At 42.1% G+C, this 14,442-nt stretch overlaps 1 protein-coding gene across 1 annotated transcript in view; it reads left to right on the top strand.

Moving 5' to 3' along the window:
* PPM1H (protein phosphatase, Mg2+/Mn2+ dependent 1H) overlaps nt 1–14,442 on the top strand; it is a 144,210-nt gene that overhangs the window by 86,961 nt on the left and 42,807 nt on the right. Inside the window, exon 4 of the mRNA XM_049813858.1 lies at nt 2,305–2,417. Coding sequence (XP_049669815.1) covers nt 2,305–2,417 — 113 coding nt within the window. The remainder of the gene's footprint in view (nt 1–2,304; nt 2,418–14,442) is intronic.

Below are 14,442 nucleotides of genomic sequence, written 5' to 3'. Positions count from 1 at the left end.
ATGGAAGAGCCCGTGAACAGCAATGATTCTAAAAAATCCAGTACACAGATTTAGTTTAAGTCAAGGAAACGCTGAAAATGAGGCCCTAAGGATCATCCATCTTCTCTCCTATAATAGATGCTTCTGAATTCTGTTTATTGAAAGAAATAAATTTTAATTTAGGCATTCCAGCACTTGCAAAGTGTATGTATGACAGAGCTGAAACTAGGTGAGGAATTGTACGTTGTTTGAGGGTCTCGAAGGACACTCTGAACTGTGGAGACAAAGACTTTTTAAAATTCCTGGCAGTGCCTGGAAAATCCACTGTAGTATTTGTAAGTTTAAATTATTTTGATGGTTAGAAATGTCTGCTTCCTTTGAACTGTTCTTTTCAGCTTAATTTAAAAATAGATAGAAACCATGGGGAGGAAAATCAGCTTCTCTATGGCAAGATTAGATAAAGAAGCATTTATAACAGGCCCATGTCTGTGACCAAAGGTTCTGCAAGATTTGATTCTTAGCTTGGAGGTGTTTCCTCCTGGTCCTCACCCAGCCGCCCCCCTCCAAAAAAAAAGAAAAAAGAAAAAAAAAAAAAGAAAAAAAGGAAAGAAAAAGGAAAACCACGAGTCAATGAGAGCAGTAAAACCCCCAGGTTGCTCCAGCAGCAGAGTGCAGTTCCCGTGCGCAGCAGAGGATGGCCTTGTCGGGCAGCGCTGTGTGTTTCTTGCTGTCCCCTCCACACTGCCTGCCTCAGTGCTGTATTCGTGCCACAAATGGGTTCTGTCCCGATGCTCACCGGCCAGCAAGGACTCACATTACTTGTGACAGACAACTCTGCTCCCCCTGCTCAGGACAGTGGCCGAGCGCTGCCGAGCATCCCCGCCGCTGCCCTGGGTCACCTCCCTCTCCTGAAATTTGCCAGAAACAAAGCGTGGTCCCTGGCCTCCTTCAACTCTGCAGATTTTCAATCAAATTGCAGCTGTCATGGTTTACATTTGTTGTAGTGCTTTTCCTCAGATAAATTTAGCTCTAAAACAAAGCTCTAAATCCCATACCCCAAGGCATGGACAATTTGAGCTGTTTGTTGCTCACTGCAAATATGAAAATGGCTGAAGCATAGCTCTTGTGTGTGTATGCACACACACAGAGGCAAACAAATATATTCATAATAAAAAACACAAGTAGGCAGGGTTTAGCTGAAAAGAACTACCAGTACTTGCAATAGCAATGTTAAATGATGTTCCCTGTTTGAATCCACTATTACAAGACCAGTTTGAAATTGGATTTGATTCTGGACACAGGAGAGGAGGGTAATTTGTAACACGCTATGTTATTACCTCAAACTAAACTAAGAGTCAGTAGAATTAATTCATTGGCATATACTTCAATTTTTGTTTAAAATGTATGGTGTACTGAAAAATAGCTCATTTACTTGTGTCTTTCATGTTTTCCAAGCTTTCCTGGGACTATATATATATGTATGTATTTTTTCATCCCTGGGCTTGATTGATTGTTGGTGACAGATGTGACTTGTGTTCTCCACTTCTGTTAAGCAGGAGGGTTTTTAGTTTAGTAGGAAGCTAAGCACAGAAAGAGCTATTTGAGTAGGTATGTACCTCCTTAAATTTGCGCCTGTGCACATGCATAAAATTAAGTCTTTTCAGGTCCTCAAAAGCAGTGAGATGAGGCACAGGGTTAAATACTGTGGTTCATCCTGCAAAGTGTGTGAACGCCTAGTATTTGTCAGTAAATACTGTCTTACTGACCTTCCCCCCACTCCAGCCGCGGCCCCTTAAGTTTAGCATCCACCCATTCCCTGTGTTTCTGAAGGGTAGCTTTGTGGCATGAGTGTATCTTGCTGTTTGTAGAGGTATATGGTGCTCAAACCTAGCGTCTCTTCTGGAGAGCAGGTAGTTATTCATGTTGGAGCTAGGTCTCATTAATTATTAGCTGTCTATGTAAAGCACTCTCCAATTATACCACCAGGTACCTGTTGTGAAGCTACATTTATCTTTGCCTTCATTGTGCTTTTTCCATAGCAAATCCTTGCGTACCTCAGAGTTGCCATTTGTTCTTTGGTGCCTGATGTTTTACAACCTCCTGTCCTGATTTCTCCCAAACATCTTTGTATCATAAGTAATAGGTACTCTTTGACTTTCTGTTCTTCTGCCTGGCCATGTGGCCATAGCTGCAACAGTAAAGAAAGGCAGTGGGACATGCAGTCTAAGAAAGACTCTTTTTTTATTAGTTTTTTAGGGGAATCTTCATTTTCCAAAACATTTATTGCAATGCCATCATTATAAATCTTGTTCTCTTTTCCCATAGGATTTGCAAATAGAACGAGAGAGGACCGTGTACAATATTTCTGGCGGCTGCACAGCCCTCGTGGTGGTGTATTTATTGGGGAAGCTTTATGTGGCAAATGCTGGTGATAGCAGGTGAGTAAGTGTGGTGTCTCCCCAACTATTCCTTTACCCCAAACTCCCCAGATCGCATGTTACCAGCTTGCTTAGTTGCAAACAATATCACAAGAGGATTCTGTTTCTTGACTAGACACTTAATGGTTCTCAGGGAAATTAATGAAAATGGCAGTGATAAGCTTCCAGTGGCTTGTCAAGTGGTGGTTGCAATCAGGGAGGTTGACGATGCTTCTGGCCCCACCACAGTTTCTGAATGACTTGATGGTTGCAGGGAAGTGGAAAGACGCTGAAGAACCACTGAAGCAGAAGAGATGCTGGGTGTGTAGTAGATTGTGTTTTGAATGCTGATAAAGTGCCTGCATCTGGAACAGCTGGTAGTGCTGCACTGGTTCAAATGTCAAATGAGTCCTCACAGAGGGTAGCTGCAAACACGTTTGAGCAGACCACCTGGCTAGTCATCAGAACTGCTAGCTGCCCTAAATCTAGGTCTTTTGCCATTAAATTAGAAATAATCATGTTTTCCTCTGCTCTTGTACTTGAAGTACAGTTGAGTCTCATCCATTGAGCTGGCTAAATTGCTTTATTGTGTTTTAAAAGTGTGCTGTGTAAAATTGGCCATGCAGGACCTACTTCTGCATAGTTGAGATCTTTGCTCTTAAATGACTGGCTGCTTCTGGTGCCCCCAGGATTCCTTCTCTGCTTCTTGAGAGCAGCCTCAGCTCCACTGCAGCCTCTGACACCCAGTGGGAAGAAACTTGTTGACAGTGATCTTGAATTAGCCCAAGTGTCCACTATAGTTAAAGCCACTAAGTCTTCAGTAGGCTTTGAATGTTCATCAAGCTCATCAGAAGCATCTCTTCAGAAAAGCAGGAAGAGCAGGAATTGGAGGGGAAGCCATTGGCAAGGCTGGGTCTTGTTTGAACCAGGACTCAGATTTTTCTACTCATTCCTTGCATCTTGTAGGTAACCAGATCCAAAATAGTTTGGTTTTGCACTTTCCAAATGGACCTCATGGAAACCTTCCCCATACTGAGGAGAATTCTCTGGATTCCCAAAATCTTTCTCTTTCAAATGAGCCCAATTCTAGATTTTCATAGCTCAAGAAAATAAAGAGCTTTAAAGTGTAGAAGATGAGTTGGTCTGGGCCTCTCTCCTTCGAAGTCCCCACCTCCCATGTTTCAGAAGGGGAGAAAACCAGCTATTTCAAAACATCTAAGTTGTTCCTCATCACTAAAAGGACATTTTAGGAGTAGAAAAGCAGCTCTGAGGTTGTCCGCCTACTGCCAGGGTGCACACTGCATTCCTGTATTTTTAAGAGCCCAGTCATGTAGCCAAGAAGTTTTATTCATGTTTGTTGGAAAAATATGTTCCTTTTTGCTGTCTCATGCCTTGCGTGGTCAACTTCATGGTTTGTACAGATACAAATGAGGGCAGTGAGAAATAGAATAAGGAAACTACTTAAAAAAATGTTTGTCTGCTCTTGAGAAGGGTGGGATTTGGTTTTTCACCCAAATGGGACTTGTGCTTGTTGCTGTTGCAACTAGATGCTGAAACCCTCAGTTCTTCAGCTGAGCTTTAGTTTCTTTGAGTTCACCTACTCGTTTGTGCCTCTTCTCTGTCCTCCTCCTCCCCTCTTTTCTTCCCCACTGGAAAAAGCCTACAAATAAATCAAGTTACATTTCCCACAGACTAGAGTCTGTGCAAGGAGGTTTTGTGCTGCAGGGGTGAGAAGTAAACATTTTGTGTTCATGCAAACCTCGTTTGTTCTGTCTCTGCCCAGAAGAAGGTTAGGTCTTTTAATTCCAGGCAACTTCAAAACAGCAGGAGCTTTTAAAGGTGGGTTTTGAACAGCTTCTGCTGTCACAGGACCAAGGTACGTGCAACAAACTGTTACTATCACAATGAGACTAAGGAAACGCCAAGTGTGAGACTAGAATAATAATGTGCTATGCAGTGCCAGCTACACCTCAGACTTAACGTCTGTGGTATTCAGTTTAACCACCAAAGCTTCTCAAATCTAATCATTTCATGCCACGTACCCTGGCAGTGTTGTATAGCAGCTGTCCTTTTGTAGTTGATGTGTAATTACATCATGAAAAGACTTTAATTACCATATTACTAAATTACCAGCCAGCAATCCTTTCAGGTTCAGCCCTAGCTCACTTCTGTATGGACTATTAGGCTTCTCCAAGCTGAACACTTTTGGTTGGTGTAAAAGGGAGGGAAAATTGTGCTAATTGTAGGTTTTGTTATGAACTTTTACTGAGCTTGATGTTATGGCATCACTAATGTCAATGATATAACTAAACTTCTGCTAACGATGCAATCACAGTTCTGTAATAATTATACGTTAACTGCACATGATACCAGAACCCTACTAAAAATAAGGTGATGTATTCAGAGCCTGATAAAAACAACTCGGAGGGAGCAGCTTTCATTCTCTAATGGCTTGTCTGATCATTTGTGGACTCTGCCATAAATATACCTACTTCTACAGTCAAAATTCATGTCTGAATTTTGGCCAAAGCTTTTTCTAATGTTTCTCTTTCTCTCTCTCTGGTTAGCATTGTCCATGCAAAGTTACCTAATTAGGGACTGATAGTGCTATAGTCAGCTATCCAATATACAGTGCTTTTCTGGTGAGCATTGAGGTGCTGTGCTTTGCTTACCAGTTTTGACATATACACTATGGCAACTAGGCCAGGGTCTCAGAATAGCTGCTTTTTTTTTTTTTTTTTTTTAATGAAGAATAGTAAATCTTCTCTGCTCATTCTTTTAAATAGTATTGTTCAATTTTATATTGCTAAAGTGACTTTTACTTCTAAACTTCCATAACATGCCTTGTTAATCTCGGTTCTTTTTAGTTTTATGCTCATTATTAGGATGTTGTTTTGTAGCTAGTGATGAAGCAGTAGTAAAACAGGGACTCAATGTTTTTACTGATTACTGCACAATTATTGTATAGCCTCATGCAATATAACTTTGCCCAATATCACTACAGTGACTGTAATGCAATATGATCATGTTGACTGTCTTTGGCACAAGTGTTCTTCTGGCTTTCATGTTGTCTGGCTAACGATCTGCTCAGAGATTGCAGGCACTGCCATTTTGTGCTGTGCTTGGAGCCACGTAGGGTAGCTGTGCTTTTATTATTATATTAGAAGCAGAACACCGCAAGTTGATTTGACTTTTCCATAGGCCCTGAAACACTCACTAAATCTGCAAATGGGTTCTTGGGCTTTTTTGATTTATTGGCAGAACACGGGATGAAAGCTAAGAGCCTGATGCTTCGGAGGCTTCACAGACTTGCAGGGTCACTGGATTTTTTGCTTTGCTTCATCAGCTTTTTTTATCATCTTTTTGCCTCCTTGCTTTTGTTCCCCTGTGCTTCCCCTGTTTTCAGGGCATATTCATCCTCTGCTAGAACATATAGATTAGATTTTCTCCTCCTTTTTGCAAGTGTAGAATCAATGCTAAGGCAATTGGGATTGTTAAATGATAGGAGCTCATTGAATGAATGTTTTTGTGGCACTTCTGTGTGGGTACCGTAGATTAAGCAACTTCATTGGTGCTTCAGGTTCCCAGATGTGGGAGAATGTGTTTATAACAATGACTGCGCCCAGTGTAATAAAATAGTGAATTGAAAATTGAATTCTATTTTGTTTACTGTTTCAGTTCTTTCTGGATTTGCTGCTAGTGTTGAATCTCACTACATTCATACTTCCTTCTCTTCTGTATCATGGTGCTTGTCAGCTGCTTCACTCATGCATACTTCTTGTAGGAAGTCAAATTTGGGGGATTAATCTTATGAAGTAAATGAGAGAGGCATGGAAACAGCCATGTATTTGCTGACTGGCACTGTAGCTTAAATAGAATTTCTGAGAAGTCAGAATTGATGATTCTGACCATTTTTGTGGTTCATGGTATCTGACCTCTTCCTCAAGGCAGTCCAGCAGGGTGATTTTTGCCAGAAGCACAAACACTGTGTAAGGATGGAAACCAAAAAGTGTTCTAGTATATTACTATTGTAGAACTAGTTTGCTTTAGTCTTTGGTTTACTGCATTTTTCAGAAACTTTAATTTTCTGATTTTCTTAACTACCTATCTTCTAATCTAAATGCAGTATATTTTCCCTGTTCTCCTTGAGTGGTCTGCCTAAGCCTTGTCTGTCTCCTTACATCTGTGTCTGCATAAACAACAATAACTGTGCTTCATACTTAGTACTCAGAGGTCTCTAGAGGAAAGACTAACTCAGTTACTAAGCTTCTCCAGTCTGCAGTATTTGGAAAAATGGTCTTTTTCCTGTCTTCTCCTAAGATGGGACAAAAAGAGCTGCAAACCTCTGAACCACACTCAGGGCCTTTTCACCCTGGGACCACGCAATCTGTGGTGACTCCTTTTCACCCTCTGAAGTTCTCATTCCTCCAAATACTCAAAAGATGCCTCCCAAGAGGTGAGAGCAACACTTATGGATTGTATTTTGGCCACTCTTATGTGCACATCCCCTTTTTAGATTATTATTCATTCTTTGATGTAATCACTTGAAAATAATAAATGTTTGATCATTTCAGGGCAACAGATGACCTAAGCCTGGTCTGCTCAGGAGCGTATATAGTGAGGAGAGACTGAATTCAAGACAAAGTGAGCCTCCTCCACACAAATTCTCCTTCACTGACTGCAGTTTGATAGGTGGAGAGGTCTGATCCTGCCTAGCCAAAAATGTTGGAAAAAAGCATGGCATCTTAGTCACACTCAGGAGATACGGCCAAGTCCCATCTCTCTGTTTCCCCTGCTTATTTTCCTTAGAAGCCTAACTTGCAGGCCTGCAGAAAGCACTTCTGCTTCCCTTCTGCCTGGCCTCCTTCCAGGAAGAAGCAAGAGCACAGGATTCATAGGAATAGCAGCAACCTCAGATATTGCAGGATTTTGTGCTGGGTAAAGCTTTTGGAGGCACTTCAGGAAACATTTTAAGTGAGGTGTGGAGAAAAGGTGTTGGATCAGAAATAAGTCATTGCACTCAAAGTGCAGTGATGAGAAAGAGTGTTTTCTAGTGATCCAGTGGATGATGAGTTCCAAGGTACTGGCACATCATATCCAGCACTGACTTGGCAGAAATAATTATTTGGCAGTAAGTGTTCATAGGCTTTTGAAGACAAAACAAATGTCCTGCCTCTTTTCTAAACTCTTGTTTTTCCTGGGAGAGCACATACCTTAGCAGTGTCTATGGTAGTCTAGCAGGTGTTGAAGCCATTGTAAACATTTTTGGTCAGTGGTACATTCAGTTAAGTCTTTGGTCCTAACACACAGACATCATCTACCCATGAAGTCCTTATGTTCCAGATTATGAGGAAGGAGAGGAATTTTGGCTATTTAAGTAATACCAGTAAACTGGAAAGCCACAGTTCATTGGTATTAGTTTCCAGGAGTGATGAATTCTATTAAATTTTTAATTCTCATAGGTTTTCAGCCTTTAAAAAAAGAAACAAAAACCAAAACCAACAAAAACAAACTAATCAAAGCCAGACAAAAAAAGCTGGTTGCTGCTACTGCAAGTAAAAATTCTCCTGCTCCCTATTTTTATTGGTGAGTATAAGCACTGATCAAGGAAAGATTCCCACTGTAATAACATCTTTGCATGTATGTTGCATGTGTAGCCTGTAGAGCTCGTAGTGTCTGAGGCAAGATGGGCAAAGGGTGCAGACGCTATTTTAATCACTCTTTACCTGTACTTTACTGATGTATAAAGAGCCTGTGACCTCTAATAGAGGCAGCTTTTGGTATAAGCAGATATACCAGAATCCAGATCTCCTAGTACAGTGCGTTAAGCTCAAAACCATCTTCTTAATCTGTGCCTTTGTAACTGATCACAGAGAGACCTGCAGGTTCTTGTTTCCAATGTTAGTGGGCCAGGGCCAAGGCATGCCTAGCAGGCTGGGTACCTTGGACTTCTAGTTCCCATCCGTACTATGGGAGGAAGGCCAGGGGGAGCACCCCAGGCTGGCTTGGTGAATGTTTCAAGTCTGCTGTTGTCCTTACTGTGTTGGAAGGATTTTTGCATGCCCTGAATTCCGTGAGCTTGCCAAGCACCCCAGGCCGTTCAGTCTCAGCAGCAGCTATGCAATGCAGCTTTGAGCTCTGTTCCTGGGGCTTTTAGCAAGAACTTCCCTTGTCACTTCTGCAGAGGTGAATGAAGCAGGGCTTGGGTAAAAATTCACTGATGCAGAGTGAGCAAGGAGTGCAACTTTCAGTCTGCTTTTACTTCTCGCTCCAGCTTGTTCCAATATCCTGCAACTGCTGCTGAATTAAGCAGAAAAGCTGAGATCAAAGTAGATGTGATGCTTTAGGTGCTAAAAGTCATTCTGACTTCCTCAGTGGTAAGACAGTGAAGAGCAGAGGGGAAAAAAATCTGTGCTTCTTCCATCTTACATAGTCAGCCATATCCCAGCCATGTTACTGGCAAGATAAACACTGACTTGCACAGCAATGCCTTCATCCACTAAGCCCAGGTTTAGTTGCCATAGTAACTCGTCTTGGAGATGAATGTGATACCCTGGACAGCAGAGAAAAAGACTTTGATTCCACAGATACCAGTCCTGAGGCTCAGAGCTGGCCACAGTGATGTGACTGCACTTCTTTGTTCATTTCCCTGCACGGCCTGAGTAATTGGTGGCATGTTGTTCAGCCACGATACAGAAGCGTGGTTGTGTATCATCATTGCAACCCTGGACTTAGCTGTGTTCAAATGAAGAATGCACTGAAATCATCATGGGCAAAATTAATCCCATGAGGGCAGCAAATCTCCAACCTAAGGATGCTGGAACTGATGGCAGGCAGTTTTTGTGTGCTAGCAGTGTCACTATAAACTAGCTTGTAATAGCTTCCTAGCTGCCAGCTGAAGTCCTCACTGAAAGATTGGTGAGTTCAGATGTAAACCAACAGGAAAGTACACTTAATTAATTACAGAGCATTTTAGCGTAGTTCATTGGCTCTTGGTTTAGTGCTGCTGGAACCAGAGTCGACAACACTAGAAGTGTCTAGGTAAACGTATAAAGTCACCACTGGTTCAATAGCAAAAGTTACTTTCCTGATTAAACAAACAAACAAAAATATTGCATACAGATAGCCAGTGCCATCCCATTAATGATGGGGTGGGAGTACAAAAACAAAAGTCTATAATTAGCCCTAAAATGAAATACTGTTAATAAACCCAACTGCTAATAATAACTCCATACTTAGATTGCATGAGACAAGCAATATGCTTGCGGACCTGAACTACAGCAGGGAATGCACAAGGGAGTCCCATGGGAATGGTGCTGCAGCCCACCAAAGGGGCACTGAGAACTAGAAGCATGCAGCTCCTGGGGTCAAAAATGACTGGGCAATGCGTCTTCTCCAAGCTCTCTCCTCTGTGGACAACCTGCAAGCTCAGTATTAAATTTAATTTAAAACTGTGGAGTGAGTAGTGATGCAGAAACAACTGAAGTAATTTAGTTACAGTTGGTGATGGCCAAGTGCTTCTCACTGTTGGATGCAATATATAGGGCAGAGGAAGGCCACCAGGAGCAGAAAATCCTAACTGCTTGTCGTGGTTTAACCCCAGCCAGCAACTAAGCACCACGACACCGCTGCTTACCAAGTTGTTAGTTGAATGCATGGGGTGGAGTGTGAGATCAGTTCTAAAAATTCAGATTTTTATTATTTTTGGTGGCAGTAAAGATGATGCTGACTGGCTCAGGTGCTAGTGTAAATGAGAAGTAAGCCCTTCTGTGGAAATCTATAATATCATTTTGCTTTGAGAAACAGCTTCTACTTGCCCATTCGTGATCCTTTATTAAAAATAATACAATTCATTTAGTAAAAACAGACCACCAGAATAGTGGCTTTAGCGTATGTATCAGCAGCCTCATTTTGCCCAGAGGCCTTCTCCACAGGAATCACTAAATAAGAATTAGAAATTTAAATACAAATGAGTTGGGTAACTGGAAACAACGTAAAGCTCTACACGTGTGCACAGGAACAGCTCGAGTGCTTGTAGGTGCCTCTGAAAGGTGACTTTCAGGGCTTTTTGCAGGGACTGGATTTCATCATTTCTTTCCCTGGTTCTTTTCAAAGGCAGGAGGAGATTTTCACGTTGCCACAGGAGAGGTGTAGCACACTTGGCTCTGTGCTGGTGCGAGGACATGAAAAGAGGCCCCTGAATGAAATACCTGGGAACACCTGGTGGATGGGTGTCCTGCCGGAGCAGGCCTGTACTTGGTGGTTGTGCTGCCAAGATGTTAACCCTCGGAGCAGCCAGGGTGGCTGGCACTCTGCAAAAGGCCTTAGCAGAAGTTTGGGAGGGTTCTTCGTTGTTCCTGCAGGAAATGCCAAAGCACGCTCCTGTAGGAAATGACTTTAACCCTGTCTTTGTGTAATACTTCGCCAAGGCAAGTTCTCACACCTTTGATTGGTTTGAGAGAGCTGAAGTTCCCCCAAGTGATGAATGAATGCATCCGAGCAGCCTGCTTTAACCACAGCATACGCGATGAGACTACACTGTCACGGGAAGAGCCACAAGCAGGGAGAGCGTGTTCCCTCTTAACATTGGCTTTGTTTGGCTGAAAGAAAAATGATCCAGTGCTTCTATTCTGTCACAATTTTTCTGTGGACAGCCTGATGTTTGTGCTGAAAACTGAAGAAACCAGGTGGCAGGACTGTTGAGTGGCAGTAGATGGAAAATGAGGACAGAGGCAGTTTTCATTGGCTCTACCCCCTCCCTGGTTTGTTGCTTGTTTTCTTCTTGGTAGCGATGCCGAGTAGGAGTTGGGGCAATACTCTTGGGTATTACGGGTGGGAGGCAGCTTGGGGGGGGGGGGGGGGGAGGGGGTCCATTGGTGTTGCTGAGGGTTGCTGCTTTCACCTCTGGGTTTTATGATGATGGATATGTCATTGCTGGGACTTGTTTTAATGCCAGCTAAACTTTATGTAATGGTTTGTTTCACTATCCCCAGCCTGCCTTAATTCATAAAATTAAGGAAACCATTTAAAGGCTTTGCACTATAGTTCCATGATGATTGCCAATGCAGTGAGGTGTTTGTTCACCTGGTTTCTAAAGAAACATTGAGAAATGAGTCTGCGTGGGACTAAGGGGCAGTAATTCAGTTCATAATAAGTGAAACCAAGGTGCCAGGGCTGAACGTATTAAAAGTCATCAGTAATTGTAATGGCTGTAAGTTCCAGTACTTCATTTAGAGAGGAGAGAAACATTTTTTTGAACCTTTTTGTAATCACTTCTTCTTTTATTTCTTAGCAATTAAGAAAAGGTAAATAGACAAAACTGGTTTGAAGCTCACCAGACATTAGTGTTGCTCTTCCCTGGCTTCTTTAAATATATGCATTTAGTTACCATAGTAAACAAGTACCATCTAGACTGATTCCATAGTTATAGAATTTACTTTTTTTTTTTTTCCTCAGCTATTTTGTGACACACCTAATTAAAATCTACTGCTTGGTTCCCCTTTGAATGTATAAAACCCTGCCTTATTCTTTCTGTCAGTTTAATCCCTCTTTCTTTTCCATTGACACATTTCTAATACCTCTTCAGACAGGCCAGACACTTCTGCTTCATCTGTACCGAATCCACAATGCTTAACACCTTTTGACAAAATGGATACATCCTCCCTGTGGCTTGGAATTGATATATGCTGTCAAAAAGGGTTTTCCGAATGGTCTCTCATTGTCACCTTTACCAGATTTTTATCCTCTGTTGTAGAAATGTGCAGTTTAATGTTGCGTTTCAAATCATTTTTGGCTGAAAAAGTGTGTAATGGAATCAGGGTTTCCCCTGAATACTCCTAACAGTAGGAGATGCCTCTTTGTTTTGAACACTAGAATCCCAATAGACCCATGACAGCAGTGAAATTACACTCTTGACCTTGTTCACTAAAGTGTTTCTTTCTCTGTATGGTTAAATGAGAGTAACCAACAATAGCTTCCTCTAAAATGTATGAGTTTCCCTCTGTTTGTTTCTCATAAGAAACTCAGAAAGGATGCTGTGCAATTCTCAGCTGATTGTGTTCTCCACAAAAGAAAGAAGAAAAAAACCCCAAAACCCAACAAACCAAACCCTGCTTCATTCAAGGAGAGGTAGCTGTTTTAAGCATATTAAAAATGCAAAAGCAATTGATATATTGATATTTTCCTTAAACCAGTGGTTTTACTGCAACCTGAGTGTGAGAGGAGCAGTACAACACAGTGGCAGATTTTTACCCTTTTGTTGCTTCATTCACCACATTTTAAAAGGGGATATACACTAAAGCACCAAATACTGTTTTAGAAGTATAAAATCTGAATATAGAAAATAACCATATACTTAAGGTTCTGTGTGAATGCTGAAATACTCAAAAGATCATTTAGCTCATCACCATGGACTATGCAGTTGTGTCAATCCAAAAGATAAATGTAGTAGTTTCTGTAGATTCACATGCAGCCTTTTAAGCTCCTGGTTTCTTTTCACTTGCGTGTGACTGAGTGGATGTAGCCCGCTGCACAATTTGTTGTGACTGCCAGTCCCACCTTACGCGCTGGTGCATCACTTGCTCCACATCTAGTTGTTCAGGGCACGGCTTCTCTGGATCAGAAAATGCCCAGTGAAGTGGCCAGAAGAGATGCAAAATCACATTTTTGTTTCTTCCATTTTAGGCTACTTCACCTGTGTTTTGGGGACTTTTTTTCCCAATATATTCCTGTTTTCTGTGAATATTTACCAGCTCTGTATTAGTGACCATACTTTCTTGTCGTGCAGAGCATGTATCTGTGAAACACAAGGGCAAGTACGATTCTGTAGTTTGGGTGGGTGGGGAGTTAGGTAGCTGGGTTCAAAAGAGGGGAGAGGACTAGGGGAAATCTATAGTTTGTTTTTAGAAGGGATCAAAATAAGTGACTTAGTGGTCTCTGTGGCCTCAAGACTTAAGAGCAGTTTCTCCTGTTTGTTTGCTCGCTGTGGGTGATGCTGCGTGGAGAGGACATCAGAGCCACAGAACGTAGAGGGCAATGCACCAGGGGGGCAATGCAGATCTGTGACTCCCAATTTCCTATCCTGCCAAAAAAACCCTTTTTTTTTTAATTAGTACTTCATTGGTGATATAAATTAATGATTGATGTGGGTCTGAAGCAACCTTGTCATCAGAGAATATTTGGTTAGTGTTGACATACTTGTTCCCTGCAAACATGAATCATCTGTCTGCCTTTGGCAGGCTCACCCTGTGGCGCAGCTATAATGTGTTTCACCAGTGTGGCTGAAATTAAAATGTCACTATTAAACATGGCAGAATCAGATGCTCTCTGGGCACTGCATCTCATCGAGTTCTTCTTGCTTCCTATGTAGCTATTTCTGACAGTTTAATAGGACAGCTGTATTCTGGTATAAAATAATACATTCATATTCCACAGTGTGCGAGAAGCTAAATGCTTTCAGAACACTATATCATTGCATACATGCATCTTTCATGCATGGCAGAAGCAGTAATGCCCATGTGACGCCATGTTGCTGCTTAGTCCATTAGGAAGTATAAAGTCAAAATTAATTGTCCTGCAGGACTGTATAAAGTGGGTCTCTAAAAGCAGTTGCTGGGCTGTTTGCGGCTGCTATGTCAGCCAGGCTCCCTTCCTGTGAGCAGTTATTGACTTGGGGCTATCGAATGCAGGGCTCTGGGGGTTGCTCAGTGGGAAAAGCCTTCAGTCGGTGCTTGGCACCTCTGTCACTGTGGGGTCACGGAAAGGGCAGTTCAGTCTCCAAACACAATTAGGGCCTGATTCAGCACCTCTTCAATCACAGGGGAAAATCCCACTGAGCAGGGTGGCTCCCCAGCCAGGCTTTTGCACCCAGCCTCTCCAGTGAGATGGCTGACAAATGTGTCCATTTTTGTCACTTGGGCCATCAGAAATACCCTTTGCTCTCGTGAAATGGTTAAGCATCTGGTGCAGAAAGGCAAGAGGATAATGAGCCCACCACAGTTGAATTCAGACCGGTGACCTGTACATATATGTCTGCATCCTTCCCGTT

The sequence above is a fragment of the Accipiter gentilis genome, chromosome 11 (assembly GCF_929443795.1).
Source record: "Accipiter gentilis chromosome 11, bAccGen1.1, whole genome shotgun sequence".
NCBI classification, from domain to species: domain Eukaryota; kingdom Metazoa; phylum Chordata; class Aves; order Accipitriformes; family Accipitridae; genus Astur; species Astur gentilis.
Note: the sequence above shows the minus strand (reverse complement) of the source record. Positions and strands in the feature narration are given on the sequence as shown.